The sequence below is a fragment of the Grus americana genome, chromosome 1, assembly GCF_028858705.1.
Source record: "Grus americana isolate bGruAme1 chromosome 1, bGruAme1.mat, whole genome shotgun sequence".
NCBI classification, from domain to species: domain Eukaryota; kingdom Metazoa; phylum Chordata; class Aves; order Gruiformes; family Gruidae; genus Grus; species Grus americana.
In genome coordinates this window covers 83,540,115-83,563,475 of record NC_072852.1, presented here as the reverse complement: position 1 = coordinate 83,563,475, position 23,361 = coordinate 83,540,115, and the positions used below count along the sequence as shown (strand labels likewise).

Below are 23,361 nucleotides of genomic sequence, written 5' to 3'. Positions count from 1 at the left end.
TGTTGAACTTCATGAGGTTCCTGTTGGCTTATCTCTCCAGCCCCTTCAGGTCCCTCTGAATGACAGCAGGACTCTCCGGTGTTTCAGCCACTCCTCACAGTTTGGTATTATATGCAGACTTGATGAGGGTACACTCTGCCCCGTTTTCAAGGTCATTAATGACCATATTAAACCAGTATTGGAATCAGTACTGACCCTGGGGTACACCACTAATGACTGGTCTCCGTCTGGACTTTGTGCCACTGATCACAACCTTCTGATCCTGCGGTTCAATCCCCCTTGCTATCCACTTACCTAATGCATACTTCCTCAGCTTGTGCATGAGAGGCAGGATCAGAAGCCTTACTTGAGTTCAAACAACATCCATTCCGCTCCACTCATTCACCAAGACAGTAATTTAATTGTAGAAAGCTTTAACTCGCTCAGGGTTTCTGCGTCTTTTTTACATGGCACGGTCCAATATCGTAAACTTAACAAGACCTTGAGAGATTAGGATTCACCCTGTTCAAAGATTTCTGATAGAGCAGAAGTCAAAACTGACAATAAGCATTTCAAGAGATGTTGCGAAGGGCTCATTTATTGTATTTACCTTCAAGACCAGGCTAAACAATCTCATGCAGGCTATCCGTGCCCTTTCTTTATGCTACAGTATTGTGAACCTATCAAAACCTTGAGAGATTAGGGCTCACCCTATTCAAATCTTTCTAAGCAGAAGTCAAAAGATTCCAGTAAGCTTATTAAAGGAGATGGCAAAGGGCTCTTTTACTGTATTTACCTTCAAGATCAATATGGTGTCAGCAACCTGACTTAGATGGGAATCCCGTGATGGATCCTTAATACATTAACGTAAAACTCGAGCATAACGTCATGGAAATTATTTGGGCCAAATTTAACAATTTGTGTGTTGCCTCTACTCCCAGATTTCTCCACTGATGCCAGCACAGTGTCCCTTGCTCTGCACTTCTGCAATTGAGAGCAGGATCTGTTGTAGGGTATTGCGAAATGTGATGTTTAAAAACTGTTCTCATGTAGGAGGGAGGGTCTGATGCTACTCTCATGTGAATATCAATTTAGCTGGAACTTCACAGATCTCTTAACCTACAGTGTTATAAAGAGAATTTGGCTCAGTTATGGTAATAGAAAGCATTCTCAATTGCTGTTATAATCAATCCTCTTTTATTTTCAATCAGCAAAATCAGTGGAAGCATTCCATGAAAATATAAAACAAATAGAGCATAATCTGAAGCTGCAAGGTAGTTCCAAGACTGAAGTACACAAAGCTGACAATGCAAAGGAGGAAAAGAAGATTGTACACCGTTTGCTGTACCCGGACTCAGTTTTGTTTAAACGCTGGGGTGCAGATTTAAGTGAAGAGGAGCAAACTGTTGCACAGAATTTGTTCTTAAGTTATGGGTATAATGTTTATCTCAGTGATCATCTACCTCTAGACCGACCTATCAGAGACACCAGATCTCCCAGGTACAGTATAAGCCCTCTCTGCATTCACAAGGAGACATGAAACTAAAGGGGAAGGGATCTATTGCTTTGAACTAAGTTAAAATAATCTGCTAACAGATCTCAATTTGTACTCTGTTTGTTTAGGGGTTTTTTCCTATCATTTTCTTCCAAGTCTTGCTCAGATTTGTAATAGTCCAAAGACTGTGAAAAGAAGTCACAGTGCACAGTGTATAGAAGACATTTAAGAAAGAGAATTTAATGCTAACATTATAATTGATATAGGACTTCTAACTGTCAGTATAAAGGGGAAAAACTAACCATAATATTCAGAAGATATGAGACCTTCTGGTCTGTTTGCACTCTATTTAAGCCCCAAAGGCAGGATATGTGAAGCATGCTTTCTCTTGTCTGTTATGTTGTCTTATGTAAGCCTCTTATATGCTGAGATATCCAAAGTGGAGTTTTTAATTACACACACACAAACCCCTTTTGAAAGCCCCCAAAATATAATCAATGAAGAAGTAGACCCTACATTGTAAAATGCTTGGTTTTCTTAGCTATGTTGCAGACCGTAAGTGGGGAATACCTATACTGCTTATTAAAAGATTATTAGAAATCAAAGAAAGAGGAGAGGTGGCTGGAACTAATTATTGGCTAGTGAGTCCCATGAAGGGTGAGGTTAAGATTCAGCACTTGAGCTGAATCCTGGCACTCTTATCGTTAGTATTGTAGCCATAGCCAAAATGGACTGGTGACCATGTGAGTTGCCTTATAGCCTTGTTTTCTCTCTCTGTTCCCCTCTCAAGTTATCAAAGAGTTTGAGGATTAATTACATGGAAAATATAGTGGGGTAAACATCTAAAGCATTAAGATGTAGGTATGCAGTCCACTTCATAAGAGTAAGCTTAAGGGATTTTTTCCAGGAATTGGTTCTTGAAGTCAATAGATAATATTTTTTAAGCAGACCAGTGGTACTATGGGAGCTGGCACAGGTAACCATTAAAATCCTCATAAGGAACAAGTATCTGTTGAAAAAGCAAACCCATTTTTTTCTGTATAGTATGATAAGACACACAATTTATTGCAAAAGGTAATAGTAAGCTTTAGAGGAACTAAATTCCACAGTGTAAACATGGAAGAATGTCACAGGTATACTGCAAGCCTATACCTTTGTACTCATGGTCGCTTGTACTAAATCTGATGGAGCATTTCAGAAAAGGATGTGGAGGGCAGAGCGGATTGCAAGTAGGCGTGAATTAACAATGTCACACTTAGGGAAAGGGAAGTTGTCTTACTGGCAGTCCTCTGGAATGATGTAAAGAGCAGGTTATGCAACTGCACTCTTCTGTTTGGCATCATAAAGAAATACAACTACATCATAAAGATGCATTTGCAGAGACTGCCTTTTGCAGATATTATTCATTCAGGCTCCTGTACTAATGGAGAATAAAGCTAATGGAGAAATTCCAACAAAAATACATTCAATTCGTGCACAATTGCCACTGTAGAGGTCTGCCTGGACTGTGAACCTGGCTCTGAGAGGTACTTTGTGTATCTACACAACTCATGCAGTCTGAGTATTGCTTTCATCAGCAGGTTTCTAAGGGGAGGGAATGAACAGCCTGAGAATCCAGCTATGCTCTGTTGTCTGCTCTAGAGGGAGTTAGTGCATAGCACTATGAAGAAGACCCAGTCCTCACTGTCTAATAAATATCCCAAATATATACCTTAAATAAAATAATTAAAAAATCTTTTGATGGTAAGCAGGAAGTCTAGAGGTATTCAAATAGCACAAAACAGTTTGTTTCGGTACTGGAAACAATTTATTCTGGGTTAGCATGGAGTTCCACAAGGTCTGGTATACTCTGTAGGTATCTTTGAAGCCCTTTCAAGAATTTCCTAAAGACATCCCTTGTCCAAGGGAATCCTTCTCCCACGTCAGTTTATAGGTAGACCTACCTTGTTCTCTTTCATTACACATACAAAGGGATTATTATCTAATTTGCTTTTGTCTGCTGTCAAGTTTGGCCATTGTCATCTTCTGCAAATGCAAAAAGCCAAATTTCAACTCACATGTCCACTGCCTTGTAAGCTAATCATCCCTGGCTGTGTTAACTGTACTCTTTAGTTTCAATATTTTATAAGCATTTTGGATTGAGAAACAGTAATTGCTTTTTTTATCTTAACAGAAATTTTAACTCCCCCCAGTGGTTTATATACATACATAATGCAACTCAAATTAATAATGAAACTTGGATTTAGGAATTCTTTTTTTTCCACTCTTACGCTGATTTTTACTATATGTTTTAAGCCCAACACCCCAGTTCGGCCTTCTTGCATCTGTCTTGCTCTCTGACTTTCTTTAGAAACTATGCTAAAGTTTTCGTTCTTCTATTACAGCTGTAAAATGAAAACATATCCGAAAGACCTTCCAACACTCAGTGTTGTACTCATATTTATAAATGAAGCACTGTCAATCATCTTACGTGCAATTACTAGTATAATTAACCGAACACCTTCTCATTTATTGAAAGAAATCATCCTGATAGATGATTACAGTTCAAATGGTAAGTGACCCAGGGAAGGCAGGACTCTTACTAATTTATACCACTATTGTGTTAAATGAATGTTGGTGGCCTTTTGGGTGCACATAGAGTAGACTACTCAAAATGAAGAAGTAAATTGAGTACATGAGAAAAAAAATACACCTTAATAGCCTGAAAAAGGGGAACTAATAAGGATCAGGATAATTCTCTGCAAGTATCTGAAAAGGTTAAAAATTGAAGTGGGAGAGTGTTTATGATCACTGGCTCATCAGGCAAAGTACCAAAGTAAGAGTATGCTAAAAACCCTAACTCTGTAAGTATCTGAAACAACTCCTTGAAGAGTCTTGGGTTGTGGAAAATACTCCTAGGGGAAGCAGTGGGTGCATCGTTGCTCTTAAAATTGAGCTGAACAAAGCATTGTATAATCATCTGTAAGAAACAGTCATGCCCTGATCATAAGGGTGCTCGCTCTTTTTTTTTTTTTTTTTTTCCCTTCCCTGATGAGATGTGTTTGATTTCTCATTTATCTAATGCTTTGTAGCTGCCAGAAAAACATGTCTGTTTGGGTGGAGCAAGAGTTTAAGTGAATTTCCGAAACAATGCTAAGAGATCCCTACAGTCTGTTCCTTTTCTCTGACAGTATTTTTTCCTTTGATGAGGGAGTTGGCATGCTTACCGCTCTTATAGGAGTATTTTGCGTTTTCAGGGCTTGTTTATTTTCTCTTTTCCTTTCCACATGGTAGAAGATACACACAGAAATCACTGCACTAAGACAGCTAATTGGTTGCTGTTATGGCACACATCTAAAGTTTCTACACACTGATGTATTTGTGCACAATTTAGAAGCCATACAATAGCACTATATGTAAATGAAATTTGGATACTTAACTGAAGTCCTTCAATGGAAGGTGGTTTTAAAAATAAGACTCTTGAATTTATGAGTACCTGAATAATGCTACCTGTTCATTGCAAAGAAAAAGATCAGTTTTCAGTCTGGAACTGGAAGAAGCTAGAAAGCCATGATGTTTTCCATTTCTTAATATTGATTAAGTCTTTCTTTTTTTATTATTATTTTTTAAATCATTAAAATGTGGGGGCTGGTTTTAGATGATCTGAAAGAACCTTTGGAAACACACATCAAAAATTACAATGCAAAATATCCTGGACTGCTGAAGATCATCAGACATCAGAAAAGACAAGGCCTAACGCAAGCCCGGATTTCTGGCTGGGAGGCATCAACTGCAGATGTTGTTGCAATTTTGGATGCCCATATTGAAGTGAACACAGCATGGTAAGACTATGAAGACTGGGGGGTTCTGAAGTGGTGAGAGGGAGGTGGACAGGGAGTATAACTATGTAGCTGAGTATCCATCCCATGTATGGTTCTCCTTTCTGGCCTGCCACATGTTGATTAACAACCACTGAGTCATTTATTTCTGAGAGGAAAATGGATACAATTGTTTGAAATAAATAGCAAAGCAGACAGGTAACAGAGTAAGCTGTTTAGTGGCTCTTTATAAGTATATTAGACAGCCATAATACCCAATGACTTTAAACTGGTTTGATTCTTATTCCAGCTTTGGCTAATGTCTATTTACTGTTGCCTGTTAGTTTAACGGTGCATCATTGTTCTGTAGGACTCTTTTTGCAAAGAAAGACAAAACAAGCAGCTGATGATGGATATTTACATTCTGTTGGGTAGTGATGTCCATGGTACTGTTTTGTGTGAAATCTCTTTACGTTTTCACCCCTCTGGGTTGTTGAATTCACTTGCTGACTATTGTCCATGCTGTCTCACTTTCTGGGAACAAGGTTCTTCTCCCAGCCCTTCCCAAGCCAAAATGTCTCTGTGTGGTCCAGATCTCTCTTTGCCTCTTGATAACGCACTAACTGACACTCTTTTGCTGTTACAGTCTTAAAAGGGATACTGAAGTCCTTTAGTCATGGCTTTCAGAACTCTTTGGGATAGGTGGGGCTGTCAGGAGTATGTAGGGAGAGATAAAGTCAGTTCTTCCAGGCCTAACAACAATTGGGCTCCAGCAAAAAGACTTCCTCTGTCAGAGTCCAATACTTTCTGACCAAGTTCTTTTAGATATCCTATCCAAGGAGGGTTTAATGTTTAATACTAGATATACTTACTTGAAGGTATACAAGATTTTGGTTTAGAAAAGTGATACAGCAATATACTGAAACGAGTGCAATATAGCAATTGCAATATACAGTTGAATCGCAATACAAATGGGATTCATATTACCACTCTCTATAAACTCACTGTCAAGATGTTGGGCATCCCCATTTTCTGGGAAGGAATACATGGGTTGAAGCCAACTCAAGCGTGTTGCTCTCTTCAAAGTTAATTTTGATGGGTGTTCAGTTTTTATACTCTATGTTGGGCTGATCCACATATACACTTTTCCTATGTTGGTCTAGCTGGGTCAGAAAGATAATACTTTCTATTGATTATTTTAGGAAGGCCATGTACATAACCAGTTGACCCACTCAACCGATACAGCCATTTATCTACAAAAAGGCCACACTGCGGTCCCCTTGGTGTTGGATTAACTTCAGCTTCTTTTACAATAGCTGTGGTTGCTCTCTACATTCTTCTCTGACCTTTATGAGCGCATCATCCTTGCTTATCTTCTCTGAGCCTTCTTCCATCATAGGGGTTCATTGATCTGTCACACCCTTTCCCTCATGCAGCAGCCATGCCATCAAGGCACAGGAGAAAGAGGGTGAATGATCAGCCTCAGGGCTTACAGCACCTCCCAGGGTCTTCTTCCCTTCCTTTTTTCTTTCTTTTTCTCTCTTTATGCAGATAGTGAAGACTCTTTAGGGCCTGCAGGAAGCAGTTGGCAATAAACCCAGCAAGTTAAGCGTGGAACTTTATGATTAGTGACAGTCAAAATGCAGAAGGTGCCTATTGGAAGGGAGAATTGAACCATGGCGTTAGCAATTTGCGTTACTAGCACTCCAAGACTAAACTTTTTGTAGAGGCCAATGACTTAAATAACCTAGTTGACTCAGTTTTAGAAACGGGTGGTAAAATTTAGTACTGTTCAATACATTTCCACATTTTCAAGCTGAATATTCTCTGTTTGTTAATTTTGGTAGGGCTGAGCCTATTTTGTCACGAATAAAAGAAGATCGCACTGTTATAATATCACCAGTATTTGACAATATTCGGTTTGATGACTTTGAGCTTCTTCAGTATTCAGTGGCTGCAGATGGATTTGACTGGGGGCTCTGGTGCCTTTATGAACCTTTACCAGCTGAATGGTATGCTCTTAAAGACGAAACAGCTCCAGTCAGGTAAGTATGAATAGCATTTGAGAGTGAGCCAAGATACATGATATCCAGTGTAGAGCTAGCAGAGGGAAGAAGATGTTTCATAGGTGGTGGGATAGATACCTATGAAGCATGTTACATCTAGATAGTTGGTTTGGAAGTGTGGGTTCTTTAGCAGCCCTGAAAGTCTCAGTATATCAGTTGCAGGGTTGTATTACAGAGTCTGCCCTGTGCTGATCCTGCTGTCAGATTTTCAGGCAATCCCCGAGTCATTGATTTTTCTGTCTTATGTTCCTTAGCTAGGAGTGTGGTAGCAATATTTATTGACTGTACAAGATGAACTGCGTTCCCTCTCCATGCTTGCCCAAGAATCTCACAGCTTGGCTGGACAATTGCATGGCTGAGCTGTGAGGACTCACGTGGATTCAAGTTGTGCAGTTCTTTCTTTGGAGATGTTGGAGTGACATGATTACAGTGATCTTGGGCAGCCTTTTTCAACCCTTATCACTTGCGTATCACACAAAAACAAGAAAAAGACACGAACACAATACACACAGCTGTTATACCTAAAGTGACCATTTATTGCTAGGCTTAGGATCCAATATATTTGCTTCTGTTCCTGATACCTTCCTTAACTGTTCAGATTAGTTTATGTATTCAACACAAGATGGTTGCTGGCACTATGATACCAGCAACCTTTTCATGTTGAATGTATAAATCAATTTGTTTCCTTGTTCTGCGAGGATGTCAGATGTGGTTGATTGTTCCTTAGCTACTAACAGCCATCTATCAAACAAAATCAAAAAACCTAATAAGAGATAAGATATAGTCATCACATTTTTCTAGTCCTATCACATTTTATTTGGTTTATGTGGCAAGGTTTTGGTAGTATGTGAGTCTGCAGGGTTGGCTTCTGTGAGAATAGGTGAGAGGCTGCCACCATGTTGAACACAGCCTGTTCCAGCTGGCTCTAAAATGGACATGGTGCTGGCCAAAGCTGAGCCAATCAGCAACGCTGGTGGTGCCTCTGCAATAACATATTTAAAACAGGGTAAAAAATGCTGCATGGCAGCCATGAGTAAGAGGAGTGAGGAAGAAATATGAGAGAAACAGGCCTGCAGACTCCAAGGTCAGAGGAAGGGGAGGAGGTGCTCCAGGCACCGGAACAGATATTCCCCTGCAGCCCATGGAGAAGGCCATGGTGAAGCAGGTTGCCCCCTTGCAGCACGTGGAGGAATGTGCTGGCCAGATATCCACACAGCAGCCAATGGAGGGCCATGTCGGAGCAGAGATCAACACCCATGAACTCGACCCATGAACTTTTTCACCTTATTTTCTTCTCCTGTCTTGCTGAGAAGGGGGAATGAGACACCAGCTTTGTGGGCACCTGGTGTCAGCTAGCCAAGGTTATACCGACCACACTTATTTATATAAAAGGCTTTAAAATTTACTGTGTAGATCCTGAGGAGGGAAGGCACCATGTAAACATTTGAAAATAACGTACTCTGTTTGTCAGATGGGATGGCACATTTCTTCATTTGTATACTACTGCAGCTGGTAGCCAAACATTGGAGATAAGGCTGCACAGATACTTAAAGAACTATGAGTGAGAATGGAATGAAAACAAGCTGAATGTAGGTTAAAGAATATTTCACTGGGGAGTGTCCACAATTCTTAGACCAGAGAAAACAGAAGCGTGTTTGGTCATAGAGAATGGGGATATGAAAAGAGCACCAAAAACCCTTTCAGATGGATTAATCTACAGGGCAATTGGTCCTGCCAGACAATCCTCTCATCTCTCTTTCAAAACCTCAATTGACAGTGATTCCACAATCCCCCTTGGCAACAGGCTTTAGTGTTCAAGTTTCCTTAATGTTAGGTAAAATGTCATAATGGACAACCTAATTCTTCCTTGCTGCAGTTTGGTTTGATTTCTTTCTTCTTGTTTTAAATATGTGAAAGCTGTGGTTTACATCTCCACTCAAAATAGATTTAATTCTTAAAAATATGCTTTTTAAACCATTGATCAAGTTTATTTGCTGTCTTCTGGATTCTTTAACGTCGATCCACGTGTTCTGAATTAAATCTTACTCTCTCTTCAATACAACTGGAATCCTTCTGTAAGTTCAAGATGTGACTTTGCTTTATTTCCATCATTGTTGGTCTCCAGGAGCCCATCTATAATGGGGATTCTTGCTGCAGATAGGAAATTTCTGGGTGAGATTGGTGTACTGGACGGTGGAATGCACATATATGGCGGAGAAAACGTGGAACTTGGCCTGAGGGTAAGCCTATTTTTTATATCTTTTTCTGAAATACAGTGAAAATTAGTATGTGATTTTTTTGAAAGCACTCAGGCCACTGGTTATTTTCCAAAGTATAGGTTAATATTTCAGAACAATTCTGTTTTGTTTTGTGTACCAAAGGGAAGTGATAGATTTCCAATAGCGTTTAAGGTTCATCAGCAGGTTTTTGTTGATACTTCTTAAGGATTTTGACTCCTGACACAAAAACCTAGTTCAGTGAGGAAATATTGGATGTCACAAGATGTGGTTCTCTGTAGAAATTTAAGGTATATGTCTCTTGGCTTAGCAGAAGAATAAGATAAGATCAAGTTAAATGAAGTTATGTATTAGGAAAAACCAACCAACCAAAACCAAAACCAACCAACCAAAAACAAACCAGAAAGAGGTCTATCTGCCCTAGAAAGTAATGTATTCTTCAACTTTGGATGTCTTCAAATCAAGAATGGAGGAAGTTTTTTATTTATTTTCTTTTCTTTTTTTCTTATTTCTTTTCTTTTTTCTTTCTTTTTTTTCTTTTCTTTTTTTTTCTCCCCCCCCCCCAACTTTATCTGGAGTGTCTGTAGTTATTAAGGAACACGTGAGAGCACTAAAAATTCTATTGATGAGTATTTTTTTAAAAGTAATGGTAGCTGGAGACATTCTAGAAGAAAAAGAATTAACATAGCGCTTATCTCTATAAAAAAGAGAAAGGATGGTAGGACATGAGAATTATAAACCTGTTAGCAAGACTTAAATATCTAGGAAAAATGAGTCTGATTATTCTTTTTCTCTGTAAATATGAAAACTAGGGGTTTTGAAAGAAGTCAGTAACCAGTTTCAAAATGAACATGAGGAGGAGGTACTTCATTCTTCTAGTAGCAGACAAGACCAACAGATGAGGAGCAGAGCTCCTTCCAAAGAGTATTGTGGGTCTGAAAAACTTGCAGTCATTTGTGGGGAGACTGAACAGTTATGGAAGAAAAACCTACTCAGAGTTAGTAAAGAAGAGCAAATCACAGGAATATGCAGAAAGTCCCCTGACCTGGAAATAACTGGGGACTGTGAGAGTTAACATATGTACTTGTCTTGTTCTTAACATTCCCCAGGAATAAGTTTGCAGTTACTACAGAATACAGAATAGTAGTCTAGATGGACTGTTGGTCCAGTATGGGCATTTTCTCATGTTCTTACAGCTTTTTCTTTTTTGTTCTGGTATCTATTAGTAAGCACATAAGAGATAATACAGATAATAAACATTTGTCTAAACAAATCATGTCAAACAAGTCTAGGGGTTTTTTTCCTATAACAGAGTAGCCTGCTTTATGCAAAAAAGAAAAATGGCAGTAATTAGGAGAAAGATGAGGAATAAACAGCTACAGAAGTGTAGGTTGGGGAACATCCAGCTGGAAAAGAACTGGGAGTAACAGCCTTTGTATGAGTCAACATGGCCATACAGCTGCACAGGAAATGATGGCATTGATGATCCTTCTCTTCTACTGCTAAGTTCTCTTCTGGAGTTGTGTTTTGAATTCTGGGACCATACATCAGGAAATATGTGAAGCAATTGAATAATCTGAAGGAAAAAGAACAGAGTTTCTGTAATATGTGACCTTAGAGCAGAAATAGGCCTAAATGAAGTTTTCTGATTTGTAGAAAAGATGATCAAGAGGAGTACAGCAACAGTCTTCCAGACATGTTAAATCTTATGTTAAACAAAGCCCCTGTGTGTAAGGCATCACACTGAGTCACGTGGATGTGCTAACTTGACACTATATTGGAGATGTTTGCACATTTGTCCATTACTTGTGGTGGAGATGGCCAACCCCCCATGCTTCATATTCTGTCTGTGAGACTGAAACATCACATGTCATCACCTCATGACTGGTGAGGCAGGTTGTGAATTAATAATTCAGTTCTGTTGCATGAAAAATGCATTTCCACTTTATTCTTTATTGCCCTGCACCATTCACAGTGGTGGCAATGTATGTCTACTCTGTAGTCATTTACACAAGTGCTGGAGGCAAAAACAATGAAGAATGCGTTCAGTTTAAAAACAAAGCTGCTCTGAAAATTGACTGTAAAAATAGTATTAAAGATCTCTATTTCCATCCTGAGGGTTTCTTGTGTCAAATATGCTTGGTTAGCATGCAAGTAGCCTCTCATGTTTTTCTTTAGCCAGCTGCCAGTCCTGGAAAATTTAATGTGAACATGTGAAGGAAGTCTATAGCACATAATGGAGCATTGTGTGAGATCCCTAAACTAGGACGATAAATCGGCATTGTGCAGCGCCGTGTGGATTTGCCAGCTCGGGTTCAGTTCTGCATAGCTGCTCGCATTTTGAAGAGCTTCCACACTTACACTGGTTCATGTATGGTTAACTTGGGTGTGTTTGTTTTGGACCTTCAGTACTTTTGAAGCATTGACTGTGGCCTGCTTAGGAATTGAATTCCATGTAGATAATTTCCAGGAATCCAATGGATTTTTTCTTTCTCTTGAATTCTTCCTAATGTGTAAGATTTTGCAGGACCAATTTTGCTCTTGGCATGTCATGGGCATTGTCACTGCTTCTGAAGGGTTCAGGTCCATAGCCAGCACAGTATTTAGCAGTTTTGCTCCTAGTGAGATCAGTTGGAGGCATGTACCAGTTCGCCTTAGTGCATCTGTACCAATTGATCTGAGTGCCTTGTCACAGGAAACTGGTGAGTAGTTTTGTTAATGGTAATGGCAAAGAAAAAGAAGAAAGAACATGCCTTTACTCTCCTGGACCTGTGGTAGGGCTACATACAGTAGAAATTAAAGGTATTGCAAAATTATTTTCATTCACTCAAGCCAGGAAATAGAGCTTTGAATGTTGAGGGCATGTGGGTTTATCTGGTGAAGGAGTGGGGGGAGCAGAAATGGGAGCGCTTTAACAAAATGTGCAAAGAGCTTGAGTAAATAGGCAACTTTACCTCCAATTCTCTCTTCTTGACCTAGGCCTGGCAGTGTGGAGGTAAAGTAGAAGTGCTGCCCTGTTCAAGAATCGCTCATTTGGAAAGAGCTCACAAGCCTTACTTGCTAGACTTCAGCATCGCGGTGAAACGCAACGCCTTGAGGGTAGCTGAAGTGTGGATGGATGACTACAAGTACATGGTCTACTTTGCATGGAATCTTCCAATTGAGGTGGCAGCATTTCTCTGTGTCTCAAATTGGAATCCAAAGTCTAAAAGTGGTGAAATAAGAGCATGTGGTCACACAAAAAAAGGCGTAGTGTGCTCGTAAGACTCACTGTGGACAAAAAATTAATATTGATATGTTAATAATTATTGATATGGATGGCATCCAAGAGTCATGATCATTGACATGTTCCTCTTAGGCTCAGACCAAAAGTTGATGCCTAGCTTAAATAATATAAAATGAAATTATTTAACACGTATTTTAACTTTTTTAGGGAGAGTATGGGATATTTTATTTGGAATATTCATAATTTAGATGAAAAAGCATGTCTTGAGTGATCTGACTATCCCTGAATATCTTTTAAATAAGCAAAATTGAACTTGAAATAGAGAATTCAATTACTCTTCATCACATACCCAATGACTTTTATTAAGTGAGCTCTCCTCTCTGCAGCCCAAAGTTTTACTTTTGTTTTCCTGGAAGAAAAAGGGGAAAGTCTTAAAGCATCCTTGGAAGGTTGAAAAATGGTAATACCAGGAAATTAAGAACTTCATCATCATAATCATCTAAATCCTTTAAATTACAGGTTTTTTTCTCATTTTGATTAACTTCAGTACTTCTGAATATGGTTTTAACTTTTCTCCTGCACAAACTGTTGAAGGTACTGGAAGTGTCAAGACAAGGTCTTCTGAGTACTGATAACCTCAGTTAATAAAAAACCCTGTGTAAATCTTCCCAGTCCACACTTCAATGGATTTATGAATCTTTAACAGATGAAGAATAGCCTCACATTTCCTCATGTTTTCTTGAAGAGTTATTAAAGAAACAAATTAAAATATATAGTGATATAGCATAAATTAAAACTTTAGAAGAATCCACTTTCCTCATTAATGAACTTTTACTGTAAATATTTGGGATTTTTCATCTGAAAATGCTAGTCATCAAAAACCAAGCAATTGGTAGGAACACATTCATTCAGTTTTAGCACTGAAGGAAACTTAAGTAAAACTTGTTTATCTTTAATGACCCCTTTTCTCTGGGATGTACAAGTCTATTTGAAATTACTAACCTAACTTATTCAGGTCACAGACTGCATTTTACAGAACTGCTTAAAGACAGGGTGTAAGCTCCTGTTGGACTGATTACTGTTGAACTTTCCTGCTGGAACTGTTCCACTTTGCTTAAGAAGTTACATAGTCTTGGAAATAATAGTTTGAATCTTGATTGCTCCCATACGAGATGAGCATTGCAGTCAACAGACTTGATTAAACTAAGGTTGTTAACAAGCGTTGTCTTATTTTTCACTTTGAGCTAGATTTTTTACCAGTATGAAAACTATTTCCTAGCCTTATCTAATTTTGATATTCTTTATATTTATGAAGTCATAACATGTTAGTTTTTTTAGTAATTTGTCGGTGCTTCTAGGCAAACATTCTGAAATTCTGAAGTTTAAAAAATGTACAGTTTTTTTTTAAATTAACTTTTAAATATATTTATTTGTGTTATGAATAGACAATATGGAGAAATAAGTCCGTATTTTCCCTAGTTTCTCAGACCACCTTAATTTTTTGAAATTAAATATGTTGTTCTTGCAGAATCATGGAATAGACTTCGGAGATGTTTCTTCCAGAAAAGAGCTAAGGAAAAAACTGAACTGTAAAGGCTTTGACTGGTACATAAAAAACATTTACCCTAATTTAGTATTTCTTCCCAACATTGTTGGCTATGGAACAGTAAGTATTGAGTCTGTTTATTTGAAATATAGAACAATTCATTAGCTCTACTGTTATGAAGAATTGTTGTGAACACTGTTTTGCTGATTATGATATATTTTCCTAGAAACTTTAAAAAGACTTTTACATGTCTTTCTAGACACTGAAGTTTTCTGAAGTCTTTTTCATATTAGTTGTCAGTCTAGAATTTCTAAACTGTGGTTATTGTGTAGGTACTGATGAGAGCACAACAGCAGTTTGGGAAAGTGCTTAACATGCATTTTTTTAGTGCATGCAAAGCTCATCCATTGACCTACGAGAATGGATCACTATCTTCTTGTAAGGGCCTGAATTTTTGAATGGATTTTTTTTCCTGCAGAGATTAGCAGGATAATTTGGAAAGCATGCAGACATGAATCAAGATAGCATGTAATACATTGGAAATCAAGCCACTGTTTGCAAAAAAGCGAACTAATCATCCAGGCTGCAGTGGCTTCTTAACAGAGGCAGGCATTTTCTAGACCCAAGCTTGCATACCTTGCTGGAGCTGGGCAGTGGCACTTACCTGTATGGAGCTGCCTGGTGACTTCTGGCATGGTGCTACATGGCACAATGTTGATGAGTCTTTGAAGGACCTTAGACTTACTTTTGATTTTTGTTGTGATGAATCATTTCTACAAAGGTAATATAAGGTTTTTCTAAACCCATATCGTATCTTCCATTTCAGGATTCGATGCAGAGCTCTGAATAAAGTAGCCTTGCTCTTGGGACAGTTTCTAAAATTAGCGGTGAGGAGTTGAAAACAGGATTGCTGTTCCTCACAGTAAATTTCCTGTTTTATTCTGCAGATGAAAAACACGTTGAAAGAAGACATCTGTATTGATCAAGGCCCTGTCCCTGGAAACACGCCGATTATGTATCCTTGTCATGCATACTCACCACAGGTAATGCAAGCAAATGATCAGATCTTCACATATGAGCTGTTGCTAATTGTTCCTTTCAAGCATCCACAGGGCCGTGCAATAGGCACTTCAAAACTTTTATCTTTGTGCTATCTAAAGGGGAATATTACCCTTTATTTCATTAAATTCTGCTCCCCAATGCAACTGGCAGCAGAGCAGGTTCCTGTGGATATCTACGTGCATTAAACTAAGGCTTTTGGTTTAGCCTTGCCAAAAGATTGTGAGACCTCATGTTGATACTGATTGATCTTGTTGATTAACAGATCAGTGGGATGAATGGGAGAGAGGTGGAGCTCTTTCTCACACCTCACTACCTGTCCCCTCAGTAGGAGGGAAGCTAAGGGTTACCATTCAGTTGTAAGCATCTTGCTTTTTTTTATCAGAAAGGACAAAGATGTTGTCTAGGGTCAAATTCATCCTGGTTTAATTACTGAGAGATTAGTGAATGCTGGTGATGTACAGCTGATATATCTTAATATCAGTTTTGGAAGTCTCTGCTATCATCTGCTGGTGAGATTTCCTTGGTATCTTAATACACTGACAGTGGTGTCACCTTCCCTTTCAGCACATCTTTTTTCACAGCACTGGAGAAATGTATGTAGGAGGTTTACGTGCCCGACGGAATACAGTTGATAGATGCCTAACAGACCCTGGGAATGGGGACCTGCCAGTTTTAGAGCAATGTAACATAGCTGTGAATAAAGGCCTGAACTTGTACTGGGATTTTAAGCAGGTAGGTGCATTTCTATATTCCCACATTTCAATAAGCTTTCCCATTATAAGGAATCCTTAGACACTTTCCTTGCAAAGCAGTTTGAATAACATTGCCTCCATCTCAAGTCTTACAGATGCCACTGCAGGAGCTAAGGTGAAATTGATTGAATCTTCAGGGGTGTGCGATATTAAAAACAAGGGGATGGTCACAGAGCTGAAGCTGAGTTTCCAGAATTTAACCAGTTCTCACTTGTTATCAGAACCATAGCCACTTGTCTAACTCTCTGTCTTGGTAGAATCAGCTGGTTTAAGCCTTTAACTTAAAAGTTTAGGTATTTTAATTTTCAGCCAGGCTGACTGAAAACACTCATTTGCTCAGTTACCACAGCTCAGCTAACAGGCAAGGGATGTGCAAGTCCAGGTGCCTCTGTTACTTTTTTTTTTGATGGTCTGACTATATGTTGTGAACTCTCTCCGCTGTCCACCATCTGCCCTCCCAGCCTTTCCCTGTTGGTCTTAAGGAAGAAGCAGGCTGACGCCTCATCCTGCTCACTCTCTGGTACCATCTTCTGTACCAGCATCTGAGCATGGAAATCCTTGCTGGAGATCGGGCTAGGTTCATCCTTTCAGAGCTCAGGTTACAGCTGGCAATGAGAGCCTTCATGCCATGTTCACTTGTCTCCATTTGTGCAGGATTTATGTCAGGCAATGCTGACGTGCTTAAGATCCCAAGTGATACTTTCATATTCTGTATTCAGTGCCTCTGAATACAGAATACAATGATATTAGCTTAGCCAGCTAGTCTAAGACAGATACTGCCACGCTGCTGGGGCAGGATAAACAGCCAGTGGCAATAATGATGGAGGGACAGGTAGGAAAGAAAGCCATGCAACTTCTCCCCTCTCAGGCAATTCAAAACTTATTAGCTTTATGTAATTAATAATTCATTATTTTTACATGTAATGTATGGGCCTGTTTACTGTATCCCTCCATGAAAAACTAAGCAGGAGACAAATCTTGTGAGAGAGTGGTAGAGAACAGAGGAGTTGAATTGGTGAAAGACAAAAGTTTCAGTGATGTGCACCAAATAATATAGACATATAGGGTCTCCAGAAATCCCACTAACATGGGCTTTCCTTTATCTTTATTCTGGTCTGTAACCACAAAACTTAGAAAAATGCAGGTATGTTTCTGGAAGATTTAGAGCCACCTTAAAAGTAAACCTTCAGTTCCTTGTGTGCACCAGGAATTATCATAGTGAAACAACTGGCTGCCTGACGGAGCCAGGTAAGATCCTGTTTGTTCTGGAGCCCAACCCCTTAGGAAAATCCTCATTTCCAGCATGATGAGTTGACTTAATCACACCCCACCCAATTCACCCATCGGTACTGGAATCTTGACTTAGAGATAATAGATGAATATACTTTTACCTGTTATTAGCTCTCTTCTTTCAAAACAGGATACAGTATTAAAATTTACTAAAATGATTTTTTTGAACTGTAAAAAAACCCCAAACCCACAAAAACCAAACCCACACCCCCCCTCCCAAACTCCAAAAAGCAGACACAAAATAAACCTCTAAATATATTTTAATATGCCTTGGATAGTTCCATAAGCTGTCTTGCTTCATTAGCCTGAGGAAAACACTTTTTTTTTTTTTTTTTTTTTTTTTCAGGTCTCTGACCTACTGGTACTTCTCAGACACATTTGTAGAGGCCAAGAGAATTGCTTCCTGCCTGAGCACTAAATTTACAAGCCATCAGCTTCTCTCATATTTTCTTTCTTTTTTTGTAGGGATCAGCTGTAATCAACAGAAGCACTAAAAGATGCCTCGAAATTGTAGAAGACAATGCAGTTTCATACAGACTTGTTATGCAGACCTGCACAGGACAAAGGTGGAATATCCAACACACAGTTAAGGACTGGGGAAAGATAAAAGACCTGGAAGAGAAGACACAGAACTCAATGCATTGACTAGAGGACATTTCTCTTTGAGAATTACTACATTCGTAATGCAGCACTGAAAGCAATGATTTCAAGAGTTGGTTTACATGGGATTTTACAATGTAGTAGTTATTGCAGGAGCTTTGAGCTACTCACGCACAGGTGCAAGTTCATCTCCTCACATTCTTGGGCCATCACCCCCCTGAGCTTCCTCAGTTAGGAGAAGGATTGTCTTTGCTCTCTTTTATTATCACTGGAGAGAAGCAGTTATGTCTGAGTCTTTAAACCCACCTGAGTTCCTTACATTGCCTTTTGGAAGTGCCTATCTCTTGCTCATTAATGAAAGACCGGTGTAAGGTCTCTAACTTTGGCATTTTGATTAGATATGAAAATTCAGAAGAAACGAAAGTTAGTGACTTCCTCTTGTACACAGAGTTTATCTCAGGCTGAATTGGAACATTTTTCTTGGCTTGTGTCATATAAATAATGCAAAACTTCTTGTCGAGATATGCTCATGCTAGTGGGTGAAATGAAATATATCCTTGTTCTTCTGTCCCTTTAATTTCCCTGGACATGATTTAGTTTCTCAGTAAAGTTTAATAGATTCAACCATGTGCCACACTAAGGCTGTTTTGTTTTTACCCACGTGAAGTTGGTTCATGCTAGCCAGCCGATGACATGGACAAATTCCACTTGGAAACCAGGGAATTCAACTCAGTGGTTTCCACAAATAATGCAAGGCCAATGCAATAGCATAGGTCTGTCGAAGAAACGGAGTAAAATACGGCATGAGTTGCTAATGGGAGGCAACTTCCAGTAGACAAAATATGAGTTCTTGTAGAAATAGGCTTAGGTGGAACTGGCTGTCATACTTCTTAGAGTAAACACTCCAAGGACCTACATTTATTTGTCAAAGGGAACTCCTGTAAAATAAACTCCTTGAAACTGTATAGAGTTTCAGCCTGAAGTCATTTTGTTATCAAAAAAGTGCCAAGCATTTTATCTGAATAGAAAGTGTATTCAGGGTTTGTTTGAATATTTGTTTGAATATAATCCAATATATTTTTTTTTCCTTTCTAATTTCTCTGTAAACTTAATGTGAACAATCTGGCCCTGATATTCAGGATTGGAATTGGACAAGCTCTTCTTAAAGGACAGTCTTTGGTCCTTAGGGTCTGTATTTTTCTTTTCTGGAAAATGATTTTTAAAAATGCCACATTTTAACCAGATTTGAGTTAAATTTCTAAAATCAACTTTTATTCCCATGCCCCGGGTCAATGCCAACAACACTGAAGAGAGAGGAATATGTGCTCTGGTGGTTTTCTGCATCTTCAACAATGTGTCTTACCAAAGTCAAAGGACTAGCATTTTGGCAAGCACAATGAAGACAGTGGGAATTTTGCCAGTACAACTGAAATCATAATCTGGCCTATTGGTGATGATGAATAAAAAGTGTTTATCTAATCATTTTTCCATCTTAATGTGCCACTTCAATAGAATGTCATGGACATTTGAAGAATTCTGTTTTGAACTTAGAGTTTGGAAAACATCAAAATGTTCCAGAATGTCTAGATTTTCTGTTTTTTGATCTATGACCTCTAGTTATACATAGGGGTCAACACTGAAACAAAATGCTTCAAATATTTTTATTTATCTCAAATATGAATGGTTTTTAATTTCCTGAAGCCCCTCCACAAATGTGACTTTTTGGCTAATTTTGTAATGAGGAAGTATAGTAGCCATAAGAGAAGAACTCAGTTTTCAGATTAGCACTTTCTGGTGATGCTTGATGAGACATAAATACCAACTCAATGTTTTGGGTGCTACAGTAGTAATACATTGCTCTCACTAGTAATACTTTTGAACTTGGAAATTCATTGCATGATGAAGCAACTGGTGCATGATGAAGCAATTGATGTGTGATTCCTCAGCAAGTCAGCGGTGGAGGTAGGACTCTGCTGCCATGGTCTATCATGAGAAGGCAGCTATGACTGTGGCACAGCATAAAGAGTGGGATGCCTTCGTGACCTAAAAAACAGTCATTAGCTGAACTTTCAGAAATGCAGAAAATCACCTCAGCTCCTGCAAAATGAATTGAGAGTACTGCAGTACCATGTGCTGAAAACAGGTAATATATAATAACGTAATAGGCAAGAGTTTTTAATGGGCGTGCAACTTCAAAGGAATGAGACAGCCTAATTCAGAGCAAGTATAAACAAAATGACCAAGGTATATACTACTGTGCCGGTAGTCCCTAGTGATAAAACATTTCCTCCTTGGCTTTGTGCTCACGCAAGCTTGGCTTTACTGCATGTACAACAGGAATCCACCTTGGGAGGAAGAATTAGAAGAGCTAAGAGGTTTTGGTTTTGGTTTTTTTTTTTTCTTTAGTGTCTGGTGGAGTGGGCAGAAGAGCCAGTCTGGAGACAGGAACTATTTAAGATACTACTAATTGTCAGTCTCTTTAAGGGGAAACTAAATCTGAGAACAGACAGAATCATTTAATCTGTCACCAGGGGATTTGTTTACTTCTGACCAAACCATGTGTGGTGGAACTGTGGTAATCAATAATAAGATAATAAAAAACCCCACTGATTTCATTAACATTTTTTTGCCTGACTTTTCCCATCTAAATTTACTTCCTCATTTCCGCCCCCACTCCTCTATCTTTGTGAAATTACCCCTTTTGAAGCATTAAGTGAATGTGTTATCAGTGGTTTATAGCACTTTGCTTGCATTGAGAGCAATCCAGTCAGGATCAGTGGACAACCTTTAACTAAATTATTATTTAAATTTTATCTGTGTTATGTCAAAAGTAAGAGTAGATTATCAGGTACAGGAAAGTTAAATGATTAACTGCTGGTTTCACCTGTTTGCCACTATGCATGTCCTTGTCCCAGCACAGTTTTTCCATTCCCACACAAGACACAAATAGCTCACTTTGTTCTCTGGTTTGATTTGATATTCCTGGGTTTTATTCACCCTATTTAAGTGGCTATATACCTGTTTTCCTGCTCACATCTTCCAGCACAGTGTGTTTTTATATTTTTTTTCTGCTATGATGTGACCTATGAATGCATGTTTTTTGAAATCTTCGTCAGACCGGAAGCCTGAGTTTTCCCTTCTGCTGAAAGATTCGAATGAGGTGAGGACATCCACTGGTTTGACAAATAATTGCCAGCACTGAGAAGACTAAAGGGTAGAGCTGCTCACAGTTAGCCGCCCAGAAACCCTCAGTAAAGCGTGCAAACCTGAAGACTGCCAATGAGATGGTGGGTACGTCAATCACACGGGGTAGACCAGGGTCATGTGCTGTCCCTCCTGCCTGGAAAGTATGGCACTGAGGCTTTGCATAAAGCTTCGTGCTTGAAACCATGCACTAACGGTGCTGCAGTATTCAGCTCAACTCCCTGTAGCAAATGTGATTTTGGCAATTGCTTTATATTTCCCCAACTTTGGCAAATTCTATCTACTCGGATGTGGTCGTTATCACGGTCATGGTTATAATCACAGATTAGATTTCAGGCTGCTTTTGCTGATTTTTGGGAGACTTGCTGTTACTTCAGAGCATGTTTTTCCATCTGTTCACTGTGAATTTACTTACAGTCCCTAGTCCTCTCAAACTACCTTCCCAGACAAGGCAAAATGGTACCGTACAACGTGTTTGTTTGCCTGCAAAACTCCCCAGAAATGTACCATCTCTTGTTAAGTGTCCAAAGCAACAATGATAACGGCAGCAGCTTCGAAGCAAAACCATGTTTACTTGAGCCCTACTGTGGCAGATGCAGAGAGCTCTGAATTCAGTATTGCAATGGTCGTTTGCTTTGAATGCCACTGTATTTCTGTTACGGTGATATTTGCAAATGTAGGTCAGTTTTGTGTGAATTATTTAGCAGAAATTCTCACTGTAAATGTTATTTATGCAAGTGTCAGCATTCAAATCTAGGAACCTCACGGTGTAATGGCACACATCCCAAACTTACTACTGGGGGAAGAGGAGTTTAATAAAGGGGAAATACTTGCCTTACAATTTTGAAAAGGTATTGTCAATTCACCACATTTCAAGGAAAAGAGATGCAGCATCAGAGCTCTACACTGATAGTCACATTCAAAAAAGACTAAGACAAATATGTACAATCCTATGAGATGCAAGGAAACTTCACATGATAACTGCCACACCACACAGTTGTCCAAGTTTGCCTCTGCATCTCCTTTAGATTTTGGATTTCTGTGTGTCCGCAGTCTTTTTTGTTGGATGCATGCAGGTGCCACTAGCCTGGATGAACTGCGCCTGGCTCATTCTTCACCCCCACTGGGTATGGTCCCTAACGTCTTCAGCTCAGTCTACATCGACTGCCATGTTTCTGGCATGCAAGCCGGTTGAGTTAAGTAATAGCATACTGTGCTGCAATCTGCTGTATAATTACACACTTAATTAGATTCACAGTTTGTTACCTATGTCACACTGTGACAGGGCTTGTTGCTCTTTAGGAGGGGAAAAAATTCTTCTGGTTATAACTTAGAAAAGCATTATGAGGGTTGATTTTTCTCCTTCAAGGTGTGAGTTCCTTTTAGAACAGATTAAAACTGAAGTAATCACTGTTTTTAATAATATGTCTGTGGTTAACACCCCCTAATTAAAAGTATGCCTTTGGGCTTGCAAGGAAAAAGCCCTGAGAACACGATGATGGTGGCACAGTCATGGGATAAGCAAAGATAAGAAATTTGAGTGTGTGAGTTCTGGGGTGGCTGCCTGGTTGCGAGATCTTGCACTACACTGAGATAGCTTATGTGTCTGCCCTCAAGGGACGAATTGTCAAATATGCTGTTACTTGCTATTCTACAGTATATCTCACTTCAAAGTATCTCCCTTATGTACCTTAAATCTGCCCTAAAACTGTGTGTGCAATGGATGCTGCTTATGTGTGTAGGCAAACATTTAATTGCCTTAATTTAACATGGTTCTTCTAGAACAATAGTAGGTTTTGGAATGCAAGTGTCGGTACCTAAAACTATAAAATGATTTTCCCTGCTGCTTGTTGGATGGTCTTTAAAGCCTATGAAGGCAGTGCAAAAGAAGGCAGGGCTCTCTAGAACAAGGAAACAAGAGTCATCCTAGTTCATTTATCTTGTACTGGCAGCTACAGGCAAAAATTTAAGGAAGTAAAGGCAACATGAATTTTCATTGCCATTATTTGCCTAGTAATCTTAGACAAAAGGTAAACTATTAGTTTTGTAATTTGGCAGTTCCAAATTAAAGATGCTTGACAGTCAAGTAAGTTTATGTTCAGGTACA

At 39.0% G+C, this 23,361-nt stretch overlaps 1 protein-coding gene across 1 annotated transcript; it reads left to right on the top strand.

Annotated features, from left to right (window-relative positions):
* Positions 1 to 1,324: 1,324 nt before the first annotated feature.
* Positions 1,325 to 18,975, top strand: GALNT8 (polypeptide N-acetylgalactosaminyltransferase 8; the record flags this gene model as incomplete). The annotated part of the gene is made up of 10 exons (XM_054817481.1): positions 1,325 to 1,479; positions 3,859 to 4,025; positions 5,112 to 5,295; positions 7,119 to 7,316; positions 9,463 to 9,577; positions 12,554 to 12,739; positions 14,329 to 14,466; positions 15,294 to 15,389; positions 15,973 to 16,140; positions 17,916 to 18,975. Coding segments are annotated over 10 exons (1,587 nt in total), but the record flags the coding sequence as incomplete, so codon positions are not given.
* Positions 18,976 to 23,361: the final 4,386 nt, after the last annotated feature.